The sequence below is a fragment of the Homarus americanus genome, unplaced genomic scaffold, assembly GCF_018991925.1.
Source record: "Homarus americanus isolate GMGI-L3 unplaced genomic scaffold, GMGI_Hamer_2.0 scaffold3806, whole genome shotgun sequence".
NCBI lineage: Eukaryota > Metazoa > Arthropoda > Malacostraca > Decapoda > Nephropidae > Homarus > Homarus americanus.
Genome location: NW_024713295.1, coordinates 106,601 through 133,127, shown reverse-complemented (window position 1 = coordinate 133,127; position 26,527 = coordinate 106,601). Strand labels below are relative to the sequence as shown.

The following is a 26,527-nucleotide window of genomic DNA, read 5'->3' as shown; positions in this document are numbered from 1 at the left end:
AACACTCAATTTTTTAAATTATGGCAGGAATGAAAAAATGGAATAGTCTTAGAGTGAGAATTACTGAAAAACACATGTGCACCCTTGTGCACATGCATGCATAAGGCTATACGCCTACATACACATGTGACGTCATCTCTAAGACTACACTGTCTTGATATATTGAGCATATAAATAAATTTACAAATAACCAATTTACTTTCATAATACAGAAATGTATTGAAAATACTTTACAAAATATGATATACTGTACAGCGCAGAACATTAAAAGTCTAATGTGATAATTTTAAAGATAAAACTGTCTTTCAGATGTTATATTAAGGTGGCACAAAGTTGGCTTTTGCATTACAAAATAAGGGTTTGTATTCCAAATAAAAATACATAGAACAAAATTAAAACTAATGTGTGGCTTGTGCCTGGATATGAAAGAATGATGAAAGCTCTTTTCTCGAATATATCCTTCTTCCACTTACCCCTACTTTTTATTTTTCACCCAAATTAGACGTAATTACTGTACGTATAACAATCTTACCGGCCACTAAACTCGAATTTGGATGTCATTCAGCCGGTCGCATGTGGCCTGCAAAAGGAGGGCTGAGGATCCCTGCTCTAGACCCTAAGTACATGAGCTGTCCTACTCACCCTGTTAACCCAGTATCATGTAGCAGAAATATCCTAAATGAGAAAGGTTATCTTAGTTTGCAAGATTTCATATGAAGGTGGTGCATGATGAACTGATCACATAACACCAAAAATCCTGATTTATCTTTAAAATATGACAGTTTCCAGTGATGAAATTATCATATAAGAACCTAGCAACCCTGATTTATCCTGGGTTCAAACTCAGGTACAATGGTTTAGTAGTTTCGAAAATATTTTTCACTTTTATGAGACACTCATTCCAGCAAAGTTGCTGCTCAAGGTTAAAAGTTCGCTACTGTTTTCTAATTCACCGAGGGCTTCCTCCATCATCTCCTGTAGTAGTTTCTCCATCAGTTCAAGTTGCACCAGGTCCATGATGCCATCCAGAAAATATCCCAGCTCAGCTCTGACCAACTGCACATCTCTGGGAATAAGAAGATAATTAGAATTCCAAGATGACAGCTAGGCATGAAATTGTTTAAGCTGTTACAAACACAACAATCACACCCTCAGTTAATATCAAAGAATAATCCAGGAAGACCAGATAACTGGCCAACTACACAAGTTAACCATTACCCTAGAACATGACCCATCAATCACTTATCATCCACAATTTCTTCTGGATAGACAGAGGCAAATGGCATAAAGAAATTACCCTACTATTTCATCCTGCCAGATCAAACCCACTGCCACAGTCAGCCAATATTAAACAACCTATTATACGTAAAACTAGTCTGCGGTTAAATCCCCTCTATCTTGACTGGTTAAGTGAGAAAATTCTTGCCAAGTTTATGACCAAATTTTATTCATTGTTGTTTTTTTAGGATTCCATTTAACTGTCAGTTGGGATGTATAACTCCTCTGTTAGGGACTTATTTCTAGTTTAAATCTTACTTAATCAGGGTGTCTTTGTCCTCTGAGAGTTGCGTGACGTAAGTGTTGTTCATGCTACCCACTCGGGATTTTAGACTCTGCCTTGTTTTCTGCAGTATGTTCTTGATAGGGAGTAAGTGACCATATTCTTGCAATGCATGACATAAATCAGTGATGTACCATGATCCTGGAAAGACATAAATCATTGAATAGGAAATATTAATTCATGAAAACATGGAATCATGATATATCTTCATCAGGAGCAAGAATGTGATAAAGAGTGGGTAGCTGTTGAGGTTCACATGATTAATTGCTACCCAATGACAGGGACACTGATGGTATCATATGGTGGAACCTGTTGTCACTGAGAGTGATGAGCCAACCACTAATGGATAATTCTGATCCAACCATTTAAAAGTGATATAGTAACATAATGCTAAAAATAATAATACAGTACTTCAAATGGCATTCATTAAAGTTTTTACAACAATCACAATTATTTTGATAAACCTTCACCAAAAATTTTAACCCCTCCTATACTACAGAACATAACCATATCATTAACAAATATTTGGGTACGGTAAAGCATTCCACAGTATTATTTATAATAGGGAAGGGTTTAATATAAGTTAATAATCTCACTAACCTTCTGTCTCACTTCTCACAGCCGAGTACCCTTTCACAGTTGCAGTGGAGATGAGACAGTCACTCTCCATATGGCTCACAGTGCAACCATCTTGTTGTAAAAGTATTGCTGTAAGGAGTAAATATTTTATTTGTGTTAGTAGATAAAGAAAACATAAGAGTTCCATTCTTATGTTATGGGGAGCAGCAACAGAGTGGACACGCTCTTGTCTTTAAGCTTGCTAATTCATGCTATTACACACTAAAAATTTCCCTATTTTTTCTTAAATTTAAAAAGTCCATAACCCTGAGTTGCATTTACAGGTACTGAAAAAATATCTGTACTCCAATTTTCTGCATTCCATAGAATGAACTTCCGGTAAACAGAGGTATTCCTGAATACAGTTAAACAAAGTTACAAATTTAAACAAACATCAATACTTACGTCGCAAAGTTTGTTCACCTCTGCAGGCTTGAATAAAGTAGAGGCGAGGCTTGTTTAGAAGAGCCTGACAGTAGCATAACTTTCGAATATCTGTGATGGGAATGCAGGAGCGATCATGTAAAATTAGTTGATCTGAAAAATAAAAATAATACCTGTACTCGTGTTTGGTTACCAGTAATCAAATTCACATGTATAATTGCCTGAAGGTACAGTGTATAGTTTTCCACCCCTCAGTGGCCTTTTCAAACATGTGGCCAACAATATAAGTTGGACCATCCTGGACCAATGAAAATGAAGTGTCTACTCAGTTGAGTGCATTTGTTATACAGTAGCCTTGGGTACGTAAGTTAGCACTTTTTCACTGTGATTTTTTATTTATTTCATGGCAACCTAAATTACTGTACTACCATTTTCCTGATAACCTAACATTAAGCTAAATTATTACTCAACAAGTGATAGCAGCAAAGCACAAAGGGCAAACAACAGGTTCAGGTGACGGTGGTAAACACTGAATATGGTACTGTACTCCCAAACACCTGCAATAATAATAAACGGTTTTGAAGTTAAACAACTCATTTATTAATATCGACCTTGTATATTAACAATGTGGTTCAGAGTTAAATGAATAAGTGAACCTAATTTGTACAAATTTCAAATTGTTTGTAAAAAACGAATAACAAATCACTATGATGAACAACAAAATTGATACACAGCATATCAAACATACAAAAGCTCATATGAGGGGCTCCAGACCATAATCTGCTAAGTCCACAAAAAGGAAATGGAGGAAAATAGTCAAGTAGGAATGTGTGACATGCAATAATTTTTTCAGAGGACTCTCACCTACATGTACATGTTCCTAATTGGCTCTCTGACTTACCCAGGGACAGAGGAGTGGTTGGGGAATACGATGCAATACAAAACACATTTCAGCAATATATGGCTCTTAGCAGGTTATGGTCCAGAGCTCCTCATATTTTATGTTCCAAAAATAGCTCATTCCACACTCAAACCATCCTCTGGGAGATGCCATACAGTTCAGCTGGACAGTCAGTGATTTTAAATTCTGTAGGTGGTTGTCACTAAAGTCATGGATAAAAAGAAATATAAAAACGTATCATATATATCATATGATTTACCGGTAATGTATTTATTACATTGGTTAGGCCTAAAAACATAATCCCCAAGTCCCAGTCTATTATCCCTGAGTCTTCTCATGGTTCTGAACACCAACTGAAACCCTGGCAGTAATCTTACCTTGTTCATCTCCATGGGTCATGATGCACACAGCCAAACAGGAAACAGATGCTACCCATGGGTTCATTCGGAGTTTCCTGAAATACTGTTGAATCTTCTCAAAATCAGGATTATCAAAATGCATCACATGGAATCCAAACAACTTGAAGGTTCCTGCAAGCCGTTCTTTGTCAATGTCTGATCCGTGTCGTTCCAAAAGTGGTGTCTGTAAAAGGGGAAAATAATCCTGGAGTTCCTATTTATGGAATAATCCAGAGCCCAAGCGATTCTTGTACAGTGAGTTCTGCTATAACGCGTGTTTTGATAACGCGAATTTGCTCCAACGCGATTTATGAATTAGGAACGATATTTGTATAACGTGAACGCTTGTTTGCTATAACGCGATTTTTGCTTACTATTTCTCCAATTTTGTGGTACAGTGGGGTATGCTATAACGAATCTAATTGGTTCTAGAACCTTGTTCGTTATAGCATTCGTTCGTTATAGGATTAATCCGTTCCAGGCCCCCAAATACAACCACTTAACACTGAAAAATATAATATAAAATTGTAAAAATTGTAAAAAAGTGCATAAATATGCATCTAAACCCCTGAAATAAAGAATATCATTAATATTTGTAATAAAAAAACAATAAATTAGAAAAAAAAAATTAAATACAGTTGGTCCTCATATTACGCGGTTAATGTAACCCGGAGGGTACCGCGGAAAGTGAGAAACGCGTAAAGTGAATAACATAACATATGGGATTAATTGAAATGGAGTCCGGGCCGATCCCCAAACTCCACTTTTTGACGACACACAACTATGTTGTAGTAAAAATATTATCTTAACTTTATGATGGCATGCACACACAATTAATAATTAAGAGAAATATCAATAATATTAGGTTTTTTAACACTTACATTAGTAGAAAAGATGGCTGGGCACACGGGGATGGGCGGTTGGTTCCGAGGCAGAGGGCAGATTATTGGCCCTCACCTGTATCACTTGTATCAATTGTATCACTATCCACCACAGAGGCTTGCAGGGCCTCTTTGTCAAACCCCCCAAAGTTCATATAAGTCCATATCCTCACTATAATTATCACTATCACTGACTTGGGCCGGCTGTAGTGGGTGGCGGGTGAAGAACTGGTCATGTTTTGATGACTGGGCGACCTTGTGCGCACCATTTTCGCGCCTCTTACACAACATGGCGGATGGCGGGAGGTTTGGATCCAAAAATGGCGCGGCTTGCCAGCCGCTCTCCGCGTAATGGGGTTCACGACCGCGGAATGTGAAAATGTTAGGTTCTGGCAAGGCACCGCGTTAACGGTGAAACGCGGAATGCGGGACCGCGTAATATGAGGACCAACTGTAATGTTCGTTGTAGGAGTTTCGTTCGTTATAGCATTCTCAATTTTATAGGTAAAACCGTTCGTTATAGGAATATTCGTAGTAGGATCCATTCGTTATAGCATACCCCACTGTATTAACTGTGAATATAGTAAAGAAGAATATCAACAAGAAGCGTTCTGGTGATAGAATTCCCGGTGATGATCGTAAAAGAAAGGATATAACACTTGAAGAGAAGCTCGGTGTTATCAACCTCAAAATCACCCTTCTCCCTCATCAAGTTATATTCATATTTTTTCAAGGTAAAGTGTTACATTTACTGTATGATTTCATTATTAGATATGAATGTAACATTTATTTAGACTGTGCTATCCTTTGTGTTAGGCTAACTACTAAATTTTTTTTCGATTTCGAGTAGTAATCTGCACCTAACCCTATTTTCTCCATAAGCCCTGTTATTTCTATTACGCGATTTTCTATAAAACGATATTTTACAAGAACACAATTATCGCGTTATAGCAGAACTACCTGTACCACAGTGTGACTTACAGTGTCCATGAGTCTACAGACAAGCCCCCCTTGTCAACCACAGTTAATCTGTTAATCCATTCACTAACTCCAGTCCCTGATCCGGCCCTATATGCATGAACACTGGAATGCAAGGAACATGAAACATCCAGTGATGTTGGCCGCTGTCCCTACAGCTAATATAAATATAATTGACGCTGGTTGCCATTTGAGGGTTAAAGCCATAACTGCCCTGTTCAGTACTCACTTCTCATAGTAATGGCTCCCCCTTCTATGAATCACCATGGAAACTTAGGCAAAGCTGACAAACTACATGTTCAGGTCCAGTTGATTATCTTTCAAATTTTCTTTCTGTAAATTATTAAGAGCAAAGTACTGTACTGTACAAGGTACCTCAGGTAACAATGTTTACTTCCACATTGGACATACTGTAATAGTCCACTGCCTTGGGTGCTGTAAGTCAGTACACTGTAAGAGATGAACATGTATCATAATACTTTTGGCTATTAGAGGTTTACTTTTCTGATAGCTAAGGCCAACACAAAATAAGAGTACAGTACATTACTGTAATATTCTTGTACAGGTAGTACTGTATGTTACCCTGATTGCTTAACCCTCCCCTCCCTTTGCTAAAAGTGTCAATTGGGGGATATACAGTGCCATGGTATGAAGTAATTGTCAATTGACAATCAATGTTTCTGTGTCATTTTGAAAAAAGTGTGGCTGAACATTGTATGTATATTATGTATGCTGTATGTATATTATGCATGTACTCCATTTATATACATTATTTATTCAGCATACATAATATACATACAGCATACATAATATACATACAAACATCAAGCTTGGGAAACCGGACATGTGAATTTTTATGCTCTGGGCTGCTGGATGAGCATTTAGGACCCCTAAAGCCTCAGTTCCAAACTTTTAGCCATAAGACACATGAGCCTCTGTGTTTCACACCAGTGCCAAGCATTAGGCACCCACTGATTACCCCACTGAAAATGAATACGATATTGGATGAGAATAATGAAGAAGAAACTTTGTGAATTCTAAACTAAAATTCAGTGATGAAGAGGAAGAAGTAGAGTGTAGTAACATTCCTCTAACAGGGGTTACCAAATAAGGAATTTTAATCACACATTGCCTCAGACATTCCCCTGAGATGGGACACTGAATGCAACTCTATGTTGTGTTTTTCTGTTGTTTTAAATGCATAGTAATATTTCTAAAAAGTAAATTTAAAAACCCTGATTTTTTGCTCATAGTGGTACAGTACCCAGATATATTAATTGAACAGTACAAAAGTTAAGCAAAGTGAGTGTACAGTATTTATTTTTGCATATGTACAGTTGCATATTGTCCTGTTAATTAGGCACTATCTTCTCACAACTTCACACAGAACAGTGACTCAGGTTTTAGGACAATTGGTCGTTTACATACAGTGTCATTCATTTCTCTGGGCTTCATGAAGGTCTTAATGTTGATGATGATGCAGAGTCCATGAGGGTAGCCCATGGGCAAGGGGTAGTAGTTCTCTTCAGTGATCTGTGAAGTCTGTGATACCAAGGAAGGTGTGCGAGAAGTTCCTGAAAAGATGTACATTTGAGGTGAGAGTCAGTTGTTGGACAGACCATATACTCTATATCATCTGTAATTTACTTCTGAATACCAACCCTAACTAACTACAGGTACTGTAGTCAATGAAAAAACCTTTTGCCCAGTCCATGCTGCCTGACCTGAGCCAAACCTCCCATACTGATGCAGCTTATGATTAAAACTTAGTCATTCTTATTCTATCTACTGTTTCTATATATCTATCTCAAACTTCCCTTGCAAATTCTGTCAGACATTAAAATGACTCAGCCAGAACCTCCAACAAACACAATTTCTAAGCATCAAATATCCCACCACATAGAGACTCCCTCATCTTTTTCTTCCACCTAAATTTTAATCTTTGTTTCCACACCAATCAAGACATACACTTTCTTACATCTTAGCTACATGTTTCGTTCAAATGATTGAATCAACTTAGTTGGCCATCTTTTGGTTGCTGAAAAATTTCCCTGAAAAGAACTCAACTCCATCTCATTGGCCTCACCCACATATATGTAACCACCTTCCATAATCTCCCTGAGCCACTTCTAAGAAAATCTGTCTCACTGAACTTACTCTATTCTTCCACTGAATTTTGAGTCACCCTCTTTCCGTTCTCCCTTCCATTCCACTTAGTTTAAATAAATGTCTACAGAACATTACCAAAACTTGTAAAAAAATTACTCTTAAGAATGATGAAGGGATGTAAGTATGAAGCAAGAGTGTCTCTATCCTCTTCTAACAGTGCTTCAAATAGCTCTGTAACGAGTTGCCAATAGTTGCCATCATTGAGGTTGCGCACAAAAGTTTCCTCCAGGGGCCGTCCCATATCAGGGCAATACCACCCAGGCAATCTGTAGAACCAAGGAATATATGTAATCCTTAAAAATCTTATCTATGGGTGACCCTTATGTCTGTGATAGATCCTAATACTAAAATATGAAGATTTGATTCTGAAATCCTGCTTTCTGAGCTCAGTACAAACATTCTCTTTGCAACTATGGTACACAAAGATATATTTTTAGTTGTAAAGAAACACCTGAATATTTTTTAGGAATTTTTGGGTGCAGACATCAGAGTACGTATTCAAGTTATTACAAAACAATTATAAGGACCTACTTCCAATATCTTCCCAAGCAGTAATACCCCCGTGTTTGATAGCTGCCTATTGTGAGGTGAAACTGTAATAAATAAATTAATAAAGTAGTCCTAGCCACTAAGGTCTACCAAAGCTCTATACCCTTGGTCTTAGCTTTTTAATGAGTCACTTGGGGAAGGCATCTGGTTATAAACATGATATATGTAGTACCACAGCTTTATACTACAGGTTTTCTTCATATAGTTAAAAATCTAAGAAACTTAAATAGGTTAATTAGTGAGTCACAATATTTTCCAATGCTTTAAAATATAAAGATTTCATTTGAATTATATGCTGTATTGCACAGTATTACCTCTTATGTATAAGTTGGTCAGCTTGTTCCTGAGCCATGCCAGCAAACACACAATACAAAGCTTTCCGGTCTGAGGCAACACTACTTAGTCTCTTGAAAACCTGTAATACACCACAAGATATGTAAGAACTATACAACAAGTACTGTACTTCTGTAATTTCTAAGCTCTAATATAACAAAAAAATCTTTAAAAAGTTTTTATATGTACAATATCTCCCACTTTTGTTTTCAAAAGTACATGTACTGTACTGTACTGTACTGTATATTTTTTCCCATTTTTGTGAATAAATAACTCTCAAAGGTCTGAAAAGGTATGGGAATGGTAAATTATATATTATTCATGGTAAAAACCTTGTTTTATATATACAGTATATATACAGTATATATATATATATATATATATATATATATATATATATATATATATATATATATATATATATATATATATATATATATATATATATATATATATATATATATATATATATATATATAAAACAAGGTTTTTACCATGAATCATCAGAAAAATTCACATCTGTCTATCTCAATCAAGATTAACAAGAAGAGATACACGTCCTATCTTTTTACAATCTACAATAGATGTGACACTCTATTACAACCTACTTTGTGAAGATTTTGGTTAACAGTGAGGCCCAATCTGTCCTCCAGTAAGTCATAGCGACCAAGGATGTAGAGCGCCTCCAACACTTCCTCTAGGTGACCACAACTTTGTCTCACAGCATTAACCACTTGTTCTAAGGCTTCCTAAATGAATGAAAATAAATAAATTAATGAATATATATATATATATATATATATATATATATATATATATATATATATATATATATATATATATATATATATATATATATATATATATATATATATACAGTATACTACAGGGTATATATACAGTACAGTACTGTATATTGTCTTTTTCTTTTTTCATGGATGAAATTAAATCCACCTCTGATATAATCCTTGGAGCTGTTTGTTATACTGTACTGCATGGTAATGCAACTGTTGAGGACTGAAAAATTCATAAAAATAACATTACAAAAAACTTATTCCTTCCTGCTTTTGATTTTTGGCCTTTTCATGAGGTAAGAAAAAATTTATCTTCTACAGCAAAATTTCCTCAAGTCATCGAGTGTCATTAAATGTAGTTCCTGATGCCATAAGCCTGCTTACATCAGCATACCTACAAAAATAGCTCACTCAAGTAAATAAAATAAATAATAGCTCACTCAAGCACTCACCTTAGCTCGACCATCACACATATACTGGAAGTGTTTGTATCCTTGTCGTGTGAGGTAGTCAATATCTAAGACCAAGAAGGCAACACTGATGGCCTCAAATGTGTCCAACTCTGTTAATATTGTTATGGCTTGAGAACTGTGAAAGAATACCAAGAACACTTGTTACTGTATAAGCAGGAATTATTGTATCTCTTAAAAGAACTTTTTTGCTAGGGTGCTGAGTGGCCAGAATCATATATTTAAGGAAGAACTATAATGCTAAGTGGCCAGAATTATATATTTAAGGAAGAACTATGGTGTTGAGTGGCCAGAGTAGAAGTAGTACATACAGTTTTCTATGTCACCATATTTAAGAACATTAAAGTGTGTCAATAAGTAGCATTTTAACTTAACAGGTATTTATGTAATCCTTATCAGTTAAATCTGAAAAATGGGTTACTGATCTTATAGGCATTAACCTTCATTTCTTTTATCATCAATAAGAAAATAAAAAAAATTCACAACAAATACAGAAAAATAATTTATGTACGGTATGTGTTTGGAAAATTGTTACATAACTGTTGAAAGAGAATGTAAAATACTGACAATGATATACAGCACACATCAAAACAGTACTGTATTGTACTGGCTGTCCACAAAAGAATACCACACTTCACCTGAGCTGTGTTCTAGGAGAGTCACCAGCAGATTATATTTTAAATACTACTGACTAATGTAAAAAAATATATAACTATAAAAATAACAATAATATTAATTATAAACAAAAAAGATACTGTATTAATATTTATAGGATGTACTATTACTTCTAATAGCATGTCATTATGATCAACATTTTACAGTCACTTTCCACACTTGTATGTGATAGCTTACTCAAGTCTGCTTGTGTCATCAAATGCCAGTGTTTTGCAGCTATGTAACATGACACTTTTCATGCCAGGCTCATATATTCTTCATTTCACATGTGATCAATAATATCTATGAATTATTACTACTTATACCATGTGTTCACCAATAAAGAGCTGAAAGACATACTTAAACCTAACTTGTGCCATTAGCAAAGTTTCGGAGGGATTCATGATGACCTCCAGTGACGCCGCATCGCTCACTACTGCCATGGTTGTTTGTGAGGCAACTTTTAGAGCAGGATCTGAGGATCTGGGGGAGAAAATAAGAAAGAAGTAGACATACTATATGATAAATAGCAGCAATGACTGCCTGAAAATAAATGACTCAGACTATGATATTATACCTTTTATAACATATTATTTGAGGTTAAGATAAGGTAGGTTAAGTTGAGTCTAGTTGGTTCTTTTAGTTTGTTTCAATATAAGTCCAGAGGTAACCCATGAGACAAAAGACAGAAAGACAAAAAAGTAAATTTAAATTCTTGGGGTGTATATGTGCTACTATTGAGGCAATGAAAAAAAAATCTTCTACACAAGTCTCTAAAATAGCTACTGTAGATTAGATGTGTTAGAAAACTAGGATATTAACATCACTTCTCAAGACAAATTTGTACAAATGTCAATTATTACTTTTTTTCTACTCAAGTGAAATTCTGAAGACATAATATTGTGGCAAATGAGAAACACACGTACTGGTGTGCTCTGTCCACCCAAGGATGCCATACTTGTGTTTCAACTGTTGACAAATGGCTCCCAGTGACGTATTGAATGTTAAGTGATTGAACGAGTCCCTGTGAAGTGTCTGTGTGTTTCTGTCTTTAAACCATTCTACACTCATGTAAACAGTCAATATGGCATCACTGGGAGGTACTATATAGCCTTAACCTAGGTTGGTGTTTAGGATGAAAAAAAATTGCCCCAAAATATCATGAAAATTGCAATTCCTCCACTTGTTCTGCGATATTCTTGAGGTGAGAAAGAAGTTATCTTCTGTAAAAAAAAAAAATTAAAGTTGTTGGTTAAACTGGCCCCTGACTACATGATATGCCACCTATGACAGAGAGACAAGCCCCCTAAAAGACAGAAAAGCTATCTAAGAGAAAGAAAGAGATATATCACCTGAAACAGACACACACTTAAGACAGACATACGGTAATTATTGTAAGCTTTCCCGACGCTGATTTTTCATCGAGATCGAATTTAAAAAAAAACGCAATTTCACTGTGTTTTATTGTGGACACTGTCAAAGTTATGGCAAATGTGTTAAAAAGTGTTTACTTAAGTTAAACTAAACCTAACCTAATGTAACCAAACTTAACCTAACCTTAACGTATCATAACATAACCTAACTTTAACCTAACCTAATGTAATTTAACCTATCCTAGCATAAGTTAACACGGGATATGGGCAAACATATAACTCATAGGCGGTATAGTCTTCAATATTAGCCAGATATATAATTCACCTTCTAGTTGAGATAAGCAACCTAAAAGAGAAAGATAAGTCAAATTAGAGAGATAGAGATATATAAAGTACTTAAGAGCGAGAGATAAGGCGTGTAAGACATAGATAAACCATTAAGAGAGAGAGAGAGCTCAGCCACCCACTTGTTGCGTCTCACACCAGGAAGGTTTTGTTGATTGTTATTGTTGTCATAGTTAATGTTCAAAGAGTACCACGGATAAGTTAATTCACTCAAAAGTTTCATTGTTTGGTGATTTTAACAAATGAATATTGTCTAAAAATTTATTTGAATCTTAATTTAATGTTTACATCTCTTTTCTTTTTTTATAGTTGAAAAAAAGAATGAAAAAGTAGTGTAGTTGTCTTATTCGTGGTAATTTTATAGCATTAGGTGTGTTTAACGGGTATTCCCCGAGTCCAATCCCACAGCCCGTAGACATCAAGCCCTTTAATCTGAGTTTAATTTATCATCTTGCCGCTTATCAGCTTAAATATATAAGTAACGACGACCAAGCTAATCATAATTTATGATCTTTCTATACGGTGAAGCAATTGTTTTCGTATTCTTTATATCAATGATATTGGTTGTATCATAAGTTGTAAATTAAATTTTATTTATAGTAATAATATTAGCTTTATTTATTATTAATTACAAACAGATTATTGTACGAAAAACTACTAGGACCCGTGTTATTTTGTACTTTTAGCGCACACATGTATGTAGGACATCCTTTAACTTCGTGGGATCCGGTAGGACAACATGAGCCCCATGGGGCCTCCTGTACCCAAATGAGATCCGCTGGGTCCAGTAGGAGATTCTAAATCCCCCAGGGCCCGTTTAGGTCATCTGGGTCAGGCTGGACATCTTGTCCCCATGGGTTTCTCTGGGGCCCGGTAGGACATTCTGGAACCTATGGGACCCTCTGGTACCTGATAAGACCCTCTGGAGCCCAAGGGATCCCCTTGTGTACGGTAGGATATCTTGGACTCCATGAGGCCACTCGGGGACCCTCTGGACTTCCCTGGGGCCCAGTAGGATATCCCGGAACATCATGGGATCCACGGGACCAGGAAGGACATAAGTTCTATATGACAGGCTTAGAATGTATTCAACAGTATCTTTGACAGACGCGAGTTTACCCAGGGTATCAACTCTCCCGGTAGGACTCCCAGAATCCCGGTGAAAACCTTGAAGTTCCTGCTTTAAGCCCCATGGGAACTCCTGGGTCCAGTGGGACATCATATTTTCCTGGGACCCTCTGAACCTAGAAGAAATCTCTCTGGGACCTCCCCCCCCCCCTGGGCCCGGAAGGACAACATGGGTTATGTTAGAGTGAAACAATACAAAAATCTCAGTCATGATCAAGTCGTGATGGTAAAATAGATAATCATTGGCAGTGGTAATTTCTATCGTCAGCTGCTGCATCTTTGGACGTTTTTATATCTTAGTTCCTTTGCCGTGACGGGGGGACAGGAACAACTCATTTTACTGTCTCTTTTGAAGGGAGGTTCTAAAGTCCTCACGGTGATCATAACTGTTCTCAACAAGATTCCCGCCAATATTGATAAAGTTATTCTAGGAGAGGTTGGTAATGAGGGAGAACTTTGTTACTGTCACACCATCTATTGCAAAAGTTGAGCGTGTGGCCGAAAGTTGTTTCTACAGAATTAGTAATAATCAAAAATGTTCTTCCCTTGCATTATTATTATTATTATTATTATTATTATTATTATTATTATTATTATTATTATTATTATTATTATTATTATTATTATTATTATTATTATTATATATGAGCGAGACTTACTATTTTTTCTGTTTCATCTTCGTTCTTCTTGCAAACAATTATATAACAATTAATCGACGTTTCTACAAATTCTCGCATAATTAACCTAAAACTGATAATGCCTTTACCTGGAACTAATGCAGCTTGACAATCGTTTTTTTTTACTTTAGTATTTTTAAGAATTCCATGAGAATCAAACTGGAGAAAACTTTACATCTTGAGGTTCCACGAAAATGTAAATGTTCCTGTTATGATGATGATGATGATGATGATTATGATGATGATGATGATGATTATGATGACAATGATGATGATGATGGTGAGAGTATAATTAATATCGTATCAAGTGTCAACTGCGTGATGGGCGCGAGACAAGATCATGAAATAAAGGAAGGTGGAATTGATCTGAGACTTAGCTTAGTGGGAGACCAAACACCTCCCAAGATCACTAACTGCCCCACGGAGGGGATGGAGGAGGGGAGGGGCAAGGGAGTGGCGAGGCTCTGGGTGGTGGTAGTGGTAGTGGCGGCGGCGTGTGGCTGTCTGGCCGAGCTGAGACTGTGAGAGTACGAGGCCAGTGTGGGTCGGGTGATGGAGGCGGCAGGCTGTGTGGCTCCCCGCCGGCCAGTGACCTGCCAGGGACGTACACACTGCATGACCAGGACACCTCGCGCTTCGCGTAATATCCACTTCAACATGCCACGTTATGTTCGTTATCTTTAATAACATTGAAAATACCATTTCAACTACTGTAGAACAAATAATTCAAACTACAGCACAATGACTGACTTACGTAATTCTCGAACTACAAATAAACAATACTACCAGATAAAAAAAAATATATGATAAAATTTCGTTCCTTGCCCAAAGTTGATAATTAATCATTAATGCAATGAGTGTGTAATAAGCTAATGGATTACAGAAACTGTAGGAAGTGTACAGTACTAATTTTCTGTGTTGTGATGTGTGTGGGGGAAGAAATCGGAGTTTAAGACCATCATGGAGCCGGAAACAGAGATAGGAAGGGACACAAAAGACAATCTCCAAATGCTCTGTGGTCCTCCAGCGTCGTGTGTGGCGTGACGGAGGTAAGCTGATCCAGGTACAGTAGTCAGCGGTGATTTGTGTCGTTAATGTTGATATGAGTAGAGGCATGAGTTAGTTGTTCTTCTGTAATTAAGATGTTGACCTAAATTAGCTGTTTATCAGAGCATGGATGTTGATATACACTTGTTAAATTAGTTGTTTATCAGTGCCAAGTTGTTTACATAAAATATTTGTTTATCAGTGCCAAATTGTTTACATATATTAATTTAAGTATCAAAGGTTTATTATGTTTTTTTTAGAATATTATGGCGACTTTATCATCTTTATTTTGTTGTCTATTTGTAGGAGGTGGTGGGAAGGGAGGAGGATGGTGAGTGTTGGAGGTGGTGGGGAAGGAGGATGGTGAGTGTTGGAGGTGGTGGGAAGGAGGAGGATGGTGAGTGTTGAGGTGGTGGGGAGGGAGGATGGTGGGGAGGATGGGTGTGTTGGAGGTGGTGGGAAGGAGGAGGATGGTGAGTGTTGGAGGTGGTGGGAAGGGAGGATGGTGAGTGTTGGAGGTGGTGGGAGGGAGGATGGTGGGGAGGATGGTGTGTGTTGGAGGTGGTGGGAAGGAGGATGGTGAGTGTTGGAGGTGGTGGGGAGGGAGGAGGATGGTGAGTGTTGGAGGTGGTGAGGAGGGAGGAGGATGGGAGGATGATGTGTGTTGGAGGTGGTGGGAAGGAAGGAGGATGGTGAGTGTTGAAGGTGGTGAGGGAGGGAGGAGGATGGTGGGGAGGATGGTGTGTGTTGGAGGTGGTGGGAGAGGAGGATGGTGAGTGTTGAAGGTGGGGAGGGAGGATGGTGAGTGTTGGGGATGGTGGGAGGATGGTGTGTGTTGGAGGTGTGGGGAGGGAGGAGGATGGTGAGTGTTGGGGGTGGGTGAGGAGGAGGAGGATGGTGGGAGGATGGTGTGTGTTGGAGGTGGTGGAGGAGGAGGATGGTGAGGTTGGAGGTGGTGGAGGAGGAGGATGGTGAGTGTTGGAGGTTGTGGGGAGGGGAGGATGGTGAGTGTTGGAGGATGGTGGGGAGGATGTGTGTGTTGGAGGTGGTGGGGAGGGAGGGGGGATGGTGAGTGTTGAAGGTGGTGGGAGGAGGATGGTGAAAGTTGGAGGATGGTGTGTGTTGGAGGTGGTGGTATGGAGGAGAGAGAGAGAGAGTTGAAGAAGGTGGTATGAAGGAGGCGTCGTTGTACAAGATGAGTTCTATAAACCAAGACCCGAAAAACACGCCAAGCATCGGAATCTACAAGACAGTGTTACATTTCCGATAAGGGGATTTCCAGCTAACTTTAATCTCGTATTTCTCCCCCTCCCTCCCCTTCCCCACTACACCACAACAATCTTCTCCCCTTTCCTCACTCCCCCTTCCCCCCAATCCCATCCCTCCCCCTTAAGTCAGCGTCCGGTCATCAGGTGTCACAAACTGTTTCACTCCACTACAGCAACCCATTAATGGCACCTCCTCCTGGTTTGTTCTTTCTTGTTCATAGCTAGTCTCAGCCTCCTACTCGTTTTATTGATCTCTACCAGGGACTACTACTACTACTACTACTACTACTACTACTACTACTACTACTACTACTACCACGCCCTCTCACGCCCATCCTCCCACTTGTCCACTACACATCTATACACCACCACCTTCACACGACACAACCTTTCACATGTCCTTCTCTCTTTATACCCGCACTATCACCACCCTCACAGTTTCCCAGAGCCTCCCACACTCTCATCAACGCACCAACACCACCCTCACAGTTTCCCAGAGCCTCCCACACCCTCTTCAACGCACCAACACCACCTCTACAGTGTCCCAGAGCCTCCCACACCCTCTTCAACGCACCAACACCACCTCACAGTTTCCCAGAGCCTCCCACACCCTCATCAACGCACCAACACCACCCTCACCGTGTCCCAGAGCCTCCCACACCCTCATCAACGCACCAACACCACCTCTACAGTGTCCCAGAGCCTCCCACACCCTCTTCAACGCACCAACACCATCTCTACAGTGTCCCAGAGCCTCCCACACCCTCTTCAACGCACCAACCCCACCCTCACAGTGTCCCAGAGCCTCCCACACCCTCTTCAACGCACCAACACCACCTCTACAGTGTCCCAGAGCCTCCCACACCCTCAGTGACGTAATCATTGTAGCCTCACCTTAGATTAAACCTCATCTCCCCCCCCCCTGTGTCAACTCTACACTCTCACAGCCTCTTCCTCCTCCCCGTCAACAGCTGGTTATCTTACACCTCATTAAATTGTCATTACCATCACCTCATAAGTTACGAGTTTTTATATCATTAATAACTACCATATCAATTGTTATCGTTGTTACAGTGGTTAAGTGCCTACCGACTGCTAAGCGGTATAAACATTTTGACCCGTTGACAGATTATCCTATGGGTGGGTTTGGTAAAGGCATCAAGGAGAGTGTATAGATATTTTGTTGTTATCCGAACTGATTCACCACGTTATTTGTGTATTTACAGATTTCACAAGTTCTTTTACATACCTGAGATGACGAACTGTGGAACAAATGTAAACAAATCCTTACCTGTGTATAGATGGAGCTGTAGTATCGCATTTGAATTATGGTACAGGTTTAAAATATAATATAATGGATGATTTATTAATGGTTGTTCAGTATTTATTAGTTTATTCTATTCAGATGATAATTATGATTCATTAATAAATAAGTTACTCAGGTGAACACTTTTGGAGGGCTTGACATTGTTACGACTGTGTCGTATTTTTCTTTTTTTTTATATAACATGCTTCCATATTATTCCTGTAATGCTGTGTTGTATTCACTATTATATAATCTAATCACCTTACCCTTTGCTGTTTAGGTTTTAACTGTTATTTGTTCAAACCCATTTTGTATTGTAACCAGCATTCTTTGTTCTCTAACGACCATCTGCATCGTTAAACGACCCACCGGCGGGTCGCGTGGCGGGAGCCGACCTTATATATAGGACCCACCAACTGACTTGAGTCAGTTCAGTCCTCTTGTCATACAGTCCACATCCTTTGAGTGTCACTTGTTACTGATACTTAATTTGTTTGTGTTGTTCCTGTCGCCACCAATGTGGTATATCTATGTGAGTACCTATTTATGTCTCTGTTTGTGTCCATCAGTATTTGCTTAGTTGTATTCAAGTAATTCAGTGTTGTTTCACGTTAGTTAATTTCAGTGATAGTTTTTATATGTTTATGCAGTGTTAACGTAATCCAATGCTTTATTTTTATTCTTTTGATGTTTCGATGTTTTGTATCACTTGTGTCTTAAAAGTTTCGATGGTGAATCAATTTGTTGTGACAGCCTACGAGGCTCTTTATTGTGTTAATATTTAATCCATTAAATTCTTAAAGGTTTACTTTATTTATTTTTATTCTCTTATAATTTACTTCACTTTTTGTTTGGTTACGCCTAGAACCTGGATATTTAAGTAAATTAAGAGACGGCGTAACAACATTTAAGACCGTCAACAGTGGTATAATGTTTTAGTAATAAGCTGTACTGTTCAACTTGGTGTTAATCATCATTGTAGAATATGTATGAGAGGTCGTAACTGTAGGTCTTTCCCTCAAATGGCCTAGTTACCTTAGGTCGTTTTCCTTTGCATGAGGTGATCACAGCCAGGCTTCACCCAACACGTGTACACTCTTGTTTTTCTCCTGTGTTTTCTTCTGTTATTGTGTCTGGTACTTAACGGTATATTTTATTTTTGTTTTATAAATGTTTGGTGCCGTTTAAATAGTCTTTGGTACTGTCTGGTACTGTCTGGTGTGGTATAGTATTCTCAGAAACTGGCTAGTGTTGCTGGGTTGTGTTGCTGATAGTTTCTAGTTTTGTCTGGTAGTTTGATGTAGTCTGGTCCTGTCCATCACTGTGTATCAGCGTTTGGGAGTGTCGACGCCCGTGGGACCCTGTTATCTCGTCACGTGTGGGGCGGGGCGGGCGGGGCGGGCACAGTACTTCAGGGGAACCAACCACCTGATATACCATCTGGTCATCAGTCGCTTCTTCAGGCATCTCCGTCTGGCGTAAGTCTGGCGCTCAGTAGCTCCAGCTGTATAAATATAACTCTGACTTTTGATCGCACTATATTTCATACACATATATCTGGCAGCTGGGTGTTACGTGTTTTCTTTTCTCTCGGTGTGAAGAACCGCTTGTTTGTGAAGAGTTTGTTTTTTTTCTTTTAATTGTACACATCAGTCGTAAATCTTCAAATAAAACATTCTTAATTATGGGGTTTATATAGTTAGTCATTATTCGTTCCTTCCCTCATCCTCCCGCCACTTTTTAACTCGCTAGGCGGTCGGTTAGTTCTCTGTGATGCACTGTTGGCAGGTACTGTACTGGCATCACCGGAACATGAGTCAGTGTTGATCTAACCTTGACCTAAGAGAGTTCACACTTGATGCAGCGCTAGTTAGGGGGCAGAGACATTTGATATTCCTCTGCTAAACCTTACTACAGGGTACACATGCAATCCAATTATTTTTTTTTTCTAGGAACACTGTTGTAAGAGACATCTAGTGGTGGATGTGGTCCCTTGAGGTATTTATATGTAGACAGGTCGAGTTTCATTTGCTACCCATTAGAAGATCGAGTGGTCTGAGCGGTGAGTGTAATATGGCCACTGTGGTATTAGAATTTCATCAGCTTTCTTTTCTCTTGTGCTCACAGGTAACACAAGACACGGGTAACACAAGACACGGGTAACAACACCACACAGGTAACACAAGGACACAGGTAACACAAGGCACAGGTAACACAAGGCACAGGTAATAAGGCAGGTAACACAAGGCACAGGTAACACAAGACACGGGTAACACAAGACACAGATAACAACAACAACACAGACAGGTACACAAACACCACCGGTAACAACAACACACACAACAACAACACCACACACACCACACCACTCGAATAACACCACACAGGTAACAACAACAACACACAAGTTACAGGTAACAGGTAACACCACACAGGTAACAACAACAACAACACCACCACACAACAACAACACCACCACACAGGTAACAACAACACCAGACAGGTAACAACACCACACAGGTAACAACACCACACAGGTAACAACAACACCACACAGGTAACAACACCACACAGGTAACACAGCAGCTCACCTAACCATCACACTACACACTTTATCATAATAATATTCAAATTTAGATATATAATACAGTATACTTTTTACCCTCTCACTAATATTATTACAAATATACTCCTAGTACCTTCACTATTATTTAAGTTTAAGTAATACAATTCCCAAACAAAGAAGAAATATCGAATAAGATATTTTAAAGTAATAATTGTGTTCTTCCGTACAACTCCCCTTAGTATATTTCCATCTAAAGTAACAAAAACACAGTATGCCTTTTTTTAATCACATGTATACCCTGGCATCATACACTGTATATTTAAACACAATGTAATGCACGTCGTGTTGTTGACCGGATGCGTGGCTCTTTGTTTGAAGGGATGAACAGACTTTCTTGCAGCTTATCATAAACTTTGGTTTTTCCAAGAGCTCAGACAAGTGTCATAACAACCATGATCTAGTTCTTTTTAACCTGGGGGCTGAGAACGTGTGAAGACTTGGGGGCTGAGAACGTGTGAAGATTAAAAAAAAAAAAACTTTCTCGATGAAGAATAAGTAAACATTAAGTTGTGGTCAGTAACTAATACCACTTCAATCACTCGAGCTGCGGACGAACCAGGAAATGAAACACCTACAGATACCGCACGTGACTGAATGTTTCTCGTGTCCACATCCTGACCTATAGATGTTGATCATACAATTGGAATGTGATCAAAAACATGTCAGACGATGTGAAGAAATAATAATAAAAAATACCATCACGCAAATCCCCGGGAAGGAGGCGCTGAGTGGACTTACACTCATGTTATCATTTTTATTCATGTTTATATATTGTCTTGTTTATTATGGGACGCGTCTCTCAAAGGTCTCGGTAGTTAGTAGGAAATCTAAACGCCTCATTAAGGTCAAGAGTTCTCGCTGGTAGTAGGAAGAAACGTAATCTCTTTTTTTTTTACGTCATTTGAGATGATTTACAAGTGTCAAGGTAGATCAGGTCCCTTAAGTACGTCTCGTGCCGTGATGGTGGTGGTAGTGGTTGAGTGGGGAACTGGCTACTTGTCCCTATCATAACCACAGGGTCCCGCCGCCTCCCACACACGTCGAGAAGCACACTCATAAGAGGCTCTCTGGCGGGCGTGAGTCATCTCTCCTCGGCGAACTGACGGCGGTTTAAGTTCAGATGATATGTACTGAGTTGAGGTGGTTCAGTGTTGTGTGGCTGAGAGAGAGAGAGAGAGAGAGAGCAAAAACGGATGATGAAACTGAGGGAAAAAGAGATTACAGTAGAATTAACAGGAGACGAGGAGCAGCAATATCATCAGTGCATAAAACAACAAAAACAACAGCAGTAAGTCATCATCATCTACCCTTGAGACCTCGCCTTCTGTGTCCTCCCCAACAAAAGCAAACGTTGGCCTGACCTCTTACAACTCACAAGGCCAGTGGTAGTCTCACAATATCCTCCTCGGGGAACCAGACCTTGCTTACTGGTATCACTTTTTCCCCCCTCACGTTAACATCAAATGACTCACTCACTCACTCACTCACTTATCTTTTGGTTTTCATAGATAAATAAGTAGCGATAAAGAGACTAGGAGATAACAGAGAGGAATAGTCAATGTCGGGATTCAAGTCAGCACCAAGACGTCCCCATCCCCCACTCCCATCCCCACCACTCCACTCCCCCACTCTCCCCTCCCTCCCTTCCTGCATCCATACAGTCATGCCTTTAATCTAGTAAACGCTTGTGGTCTTATCTCCTCCCTCCACCTGGGTTGTGATAGGAGATTATGCCGTGGTTGAGATAACACTTCCCCGGGGTGGGCTTCTCAGGTCGGGTATAAGGGGGATAGATAGATAGATAGATAGATAGATAGATCAACGAAGTCATACGAATAGAGAGACAGAAGGATGCAGACAGACAAACGGATATAGACAGAGAACACAAGATGACAGAAATCTTCAATACAGGTAATAAATTTGAATATAAATGAAGCAACACAAAGTAAATTTACTTAATAGGCATGAACGACTATCTGTAATAAGGTAATAGAATCTTCATAGGTACAGGGACAGACATTGGTGCGTCAAATAAGAGCAGACTGCCTTTTTTTTTTGCATTTTATATAATATACGCGTTAAGGATATCATTATAAGAGCTGTAACGTGGCTGTGAATAAAGTCTTTGAGCTCACACCCTCTTAATTAACGCTACGTGCATGAATATTTAAACACAGTGACCACTATCGCTTCACTGTCTTCTATTGAGCTCTATATATATATATTTCTTCTTGATAATCAACATTTATTTGTTTATTTCTGTACGTCGCGACAGGTGAAATAAGCTAAGGGGAGTTAATCATCAGGTACTCCCCAGAACTGACCATCGATGCGTCGTGTCTCTGTCTTCTATCTGGTAATAATATGCTGTGCCGTATAAATCTGACCTCAGTTCAGTTTAACCTAATTACCAAAAACCTACTCAGTAAGAGGTGCTTCAACCAGAACAGCATTATGGCTTTGTTTACTCTGGCCGGATTTAGTACACATTTTTTGCTTGTCACCTGTTTGGAAATGTAGAGCAAGTTTTTGTCTCGAGTCTCTCAGGGAAAACACTGAGGACTATTCTGGTCTTTTTCCTCATCACCTCGACCATCTGCTGCCCCCTGGTGGTGACAGCTCCCGACCTCTCCGCCACACCAATAACTTAGACCTGTGAAAAAATGACTCCTCGTGACCTACAAACCCGACTATCATTTGTTTAGTAATAGCGAGGAACGACCCATCTGACAGCCTCTAATAATTTAAACCACATTTAGGTAATTTATTTGAAGTCGTACGTAAATATACCTGGTAATATTATAGAAAAATTAAGTATATATAGTAATTAATATTGTATTGTGGTGAGGGTGGTGACGGTACCTGTGGTGAGGGTAGTGACGGTACCTGTGGTGAGGGTGGTGACGGTGCAGTGCCTGACAAGATGAAGCCAGAGTTTGGATACAGGATAAGGATTAGAACAAGAACAGTACCTGGTTGGGTCACTATAGAAACCGAATCTATGGTCAGGGTGGGGTCAGGTAAGGAGGTGGTTTAGACACTATGATACCTGGCGCCACCTGGGACACTGATTGGCAGGTGTATGGGGCCAGATAACCGTATATGTGAGTGAGGACATCCCTGGTCAGACACGAGGTGGGGGGCTAAAGGTTCCTGAAGTAGTCTGAGGAGCTACTTGTTATGGTTTATATAATGGTGTGCTCAAGGCAAGTTTGTTTACGTTGGGGTATTTGTTCTCTGTAATTCGTATCCTTAATAATAATAATAATAATAATATCATCATCTTCTGACGTGCTTCTTCAATAAACAGAAATTAAATGATTCACAATGTTTACTATAACAGAGAACAATGAACTTTTGTATACGAAGCCTCACTGTACTCATCATCCACGGTAAAAACACGGACGAACACACGTACGTTCATTCACAGTCTACTATGGTATAATATTATAAACATCTGGTTAAGAAGGAGAATTTGTATGCTATTTAGTTTTCGTGAATTAGTATCGAGTATTGGCGTCAGTGTCTCACAGCAGTAACCTTGAGAGTCTGCCTGCTTCTGCTTCTGTTCCTTCCCTGCTAGTGGTCACACCAGGTGGGCCCTCCCCCCTCCCTCATTATCTACTAAATAATAGCCCATCCCCTCGCTGCTCTGCGCCTCTTACACAATCATCTCTTCTAGTAGCTGTAGATCTTGCTAGACAGGAAGCTATTTTAAGTGTTAGTTACTGAGAGCATCAGACGTGGAGCCTTTTGTAGCCATGTTAAACAACTTTTGATAACAGATAAAACTGAACATTTATTTGTCTATACGTTCATCAGTCGCACACAACAAGGACTTTTCTGGTAGGCAGTGCGAGTCGAGTGTAACTATACTGAGGTTACTGAAACACGTGATGCTGCTGTTATCATTCTTCACGTGAGTCAAACACCACCATGAAAACTTCAGTATTTTGATGACATTAAAGTTGATAAAGGACCATCAGGGTTGATTTTGCCTCCCTGGAGTGAGAGCGACACATACCATTAGATGTTGATCATAAAGGTGCGCGCGCAGCCTGCAGAGGGGGTGGTGGGGGGCGGAGGTAATGGGGCCACTGTTATGGTGAGGAGAGAGTGGGAGGTGAGGTACTACCTTTAGACTGTGAGAAAATTAAAAGGCAGCTTCTATTATCATATAATTCTCACCTATAAAGTAGCAAAACATTTATTTTCTTTTTTCTCGTTATTTATGGTCTCCTAAAGCTAGAGCTTACACGGAGACTCATAGCAGGTGTTGGTATCGTCAGGTGAGGACCAGTATGTAGACAAGGTCCGGGAGGCGGCGGGGCCCCCTGTGCTGTTGTCTCGTTTTGGGTACAGGGCACGTAGATCAGGGCACTGCAGGGGAGGTACTGCAACTCGCGATATAACACAAACAAATTATACAAAGAAGATAAACATAATTATTGCATGTAGGAAACATTGGCGCTGTTAATAACTATGGCAGCAGTAATAGTAGTATAATGGGTAAAACAAACAAACAAACATTAAGTGCCACTCCCAATGTTCCTCGAGTGTTTTCTACGTGAGCATAGTGGCAACATTCCTGCCACATTCCCTGCTGTAGTACCTCGCCACTGGATTATAGAGCCGGCGGAAACAGAATGTGGTTGAGCAAGTGAACAACCTTTCCCTGAGGCACACACACACACAGGTAGTGGCGACGGTAGACTGATCAGCACAACACAGTCTGGTGGGGGGAGCAGAGTCTTGCCGAGGACCTATTTTATAGCCGCGTGTCGCATATTAATGAGTGACTTACAAGCTACTCACTAGTTCCTCGTCGCAGTATGTGAAGTAATTGAGTCGTGTGTATACTTGACCAATTGCTGTCTTGTTAATCTCTCGTCTTCGCGGCCATCACCTGGTTACCTCATCACCAAGTCACTACGTCGATTCATTTGGCACCGCTGCTGGGGCTGGGTAAACCTTTTTTATCTTCTTGGTGTACGCACTACCAGCCTGTAGATGTACTCTCCTGCTAACAGACCGTTGATGATTGTTGTTAATTATTATTTACCTTTACTAATGGATACCACGTAGAGTAAGTCTGTATCGCTGTACCAAGGCGGATGTCATTTTCCTCGGCAAGGTCTACAATACCTGACTCACCTAGCAGCAGAGAATCACTCGCACAGATGTGTAAATTTACGGAATTATCCCAAAAATAGAATTAATAACAGACAGTAACTTGACTATAATTTAGTGGTGTATCTGTTTACTTCTGTTGTGTAGTGTTCCCGCATCTTGGAGTGACGTGAGACGGACTCGGCCGCTCTGTGTATACTGAGGCGCTAACATCAATAAACAATCTTCTCGTTTATGTATGCAGTTTTTTTTATTAAATCTGGGTTAAGTCACCCACTTCTATAACACTGGCGCCACGTGGAAACTATTGTAGCGGTACTTTATATCTACGTATTTGTATTGATCTTGTATGATCTCTCTAAATGTTAAAGAGAGTCTCGGTCCTCCTGCTGGTGTGCTCCGTATACTGGGAAGGTGGGCAGCTCCTCCTCCTCCTGCTGGCCCCCAGTGAGGTGCGGCAGTTGTTATTCTACGTATGATTGATGTCTTGCAGTCTTTACTAACACCCTCGACTGTTGTTAACTGATGGGTATAAACACTTCAGAAAGATTGAGAAAAAAAAGACATATATTCCAGGGAATTAATCCCATTATTTATGATTTCATTCTAAAAAAAATAAAAAATCTACGTCGTTAATTGCCTTTTAGTCAACAAGCAAGATGCTACAGTTTAGCTGAGTGATAAACACAGTTACTCACCAAATACACCCAGCACCATCCACGCCAAACAAATCACGGCAGCTATAAAAAAAGAAGCTATGTGCTGAGTTATACAGTAAACACACAGCGCTGAAATAAGCCTCACAAACCTGGCTACCAGCAGTGATCCCGAGGCACTGATCATCTCTTTCGTGTTCCTCTTTATATAATCTTCTCGGGTTAGTCTATGGTGATTTATTAACACTTAGGGACGCTATTTGATGTTATTGTTTACCTTT

General features: G+C 39.4%; 2 protein-coding genes across 6 annotated transcripts in view; one reads left to right on the top strand and one right to left on the bottom strand.

Moving 5' to 3' along the window:
• Positions 1-299: 299 nt before the first annotated feature.
• LOC121871725 lies at positions 300-12,562 on the bottom strand. Of its 2 annotated transcripts, none has more exons than XM_042374148.1 (12): positions 12,531-12,562; positions 11,051-11,173; positions 10,019-10,154; positions 9,381-9,521; positions 8,754-8,854; positions 7,987-8,156; positions 7,150-7,295; positions 3,842-4,046; positions 2,585-2,716; positions 2,162-2,269; positions 1,537-1,702; positions 300-1,066 (listed from the first exon to the last, which is right to left on the bottom strand). In XM_042374148.1, exons 2-12 carry the CDS (start codon positions 11,131-11,133, stop codon positions 886-888), a joined length of 1,569 nt encoding a protein of 522 aa, XP_042230082.1. In that variant the 5' UTR covers positions 11,134-11,173; positions 12,531-12,562; the 3' UTR covers positions 300-885. The 2 variants fall into 2 exon arrangements, with proteins under 2 accessions (XP_042230082.1, XP_042230074.1); XM_042374140.1 differs by lacking the exon at positions 12,531-12,562 and adding an exon at positions 12,389-12,523.
• A 2,168-nt stretch (positions 12,563-14,730) lies between these two features.
• Positions 14,731-26,527, top strand: part of LOC121871673 — a 33,127-nt gene continuing 21,330 nt past the window's right edge. For 2 of the 4 annotated variants that reach the window (XR_006089937.1, XM_042374089.1), the window contains exon 1: positions 14,731-15,262. The gene's annotated coding sequence lies outside the window, so the exon portion shown is untranslated. Of the gene's footprint in view, positions 15,277-16,706; positions 16,728-26,527 lie in introns of those variants that run through there. The other 2 variants (XM_042374096.1, XM_042374103.1) reach the window with 2 other exon arrangements.

Excerpts from the sequence above, each read along its gene's own strand:
- LOC121871725 (XM_042374148.1), bottom strand. The coding sequence starts at position 11,133 with ATGGCAGTAGTGAGCGATGCGGCGTCACTGGAGGTCATCATGAATCCC. Across the intron at positions 8,157-8,753 it reads GACCAACTTATACATAAGAG|ATTGCCTGGGTGGTATTGCC; the intron begins GTAATACTGTGC and ends TTGGTTCTACAG. Across the intron at positions 7,296-7,986 it reads TCCCTTCATCATTCTTAAGA|GAACTTCTCGCACACCTTCC; the intron begins GTAATTTTTTTA and ends ACATCTTTTCAG.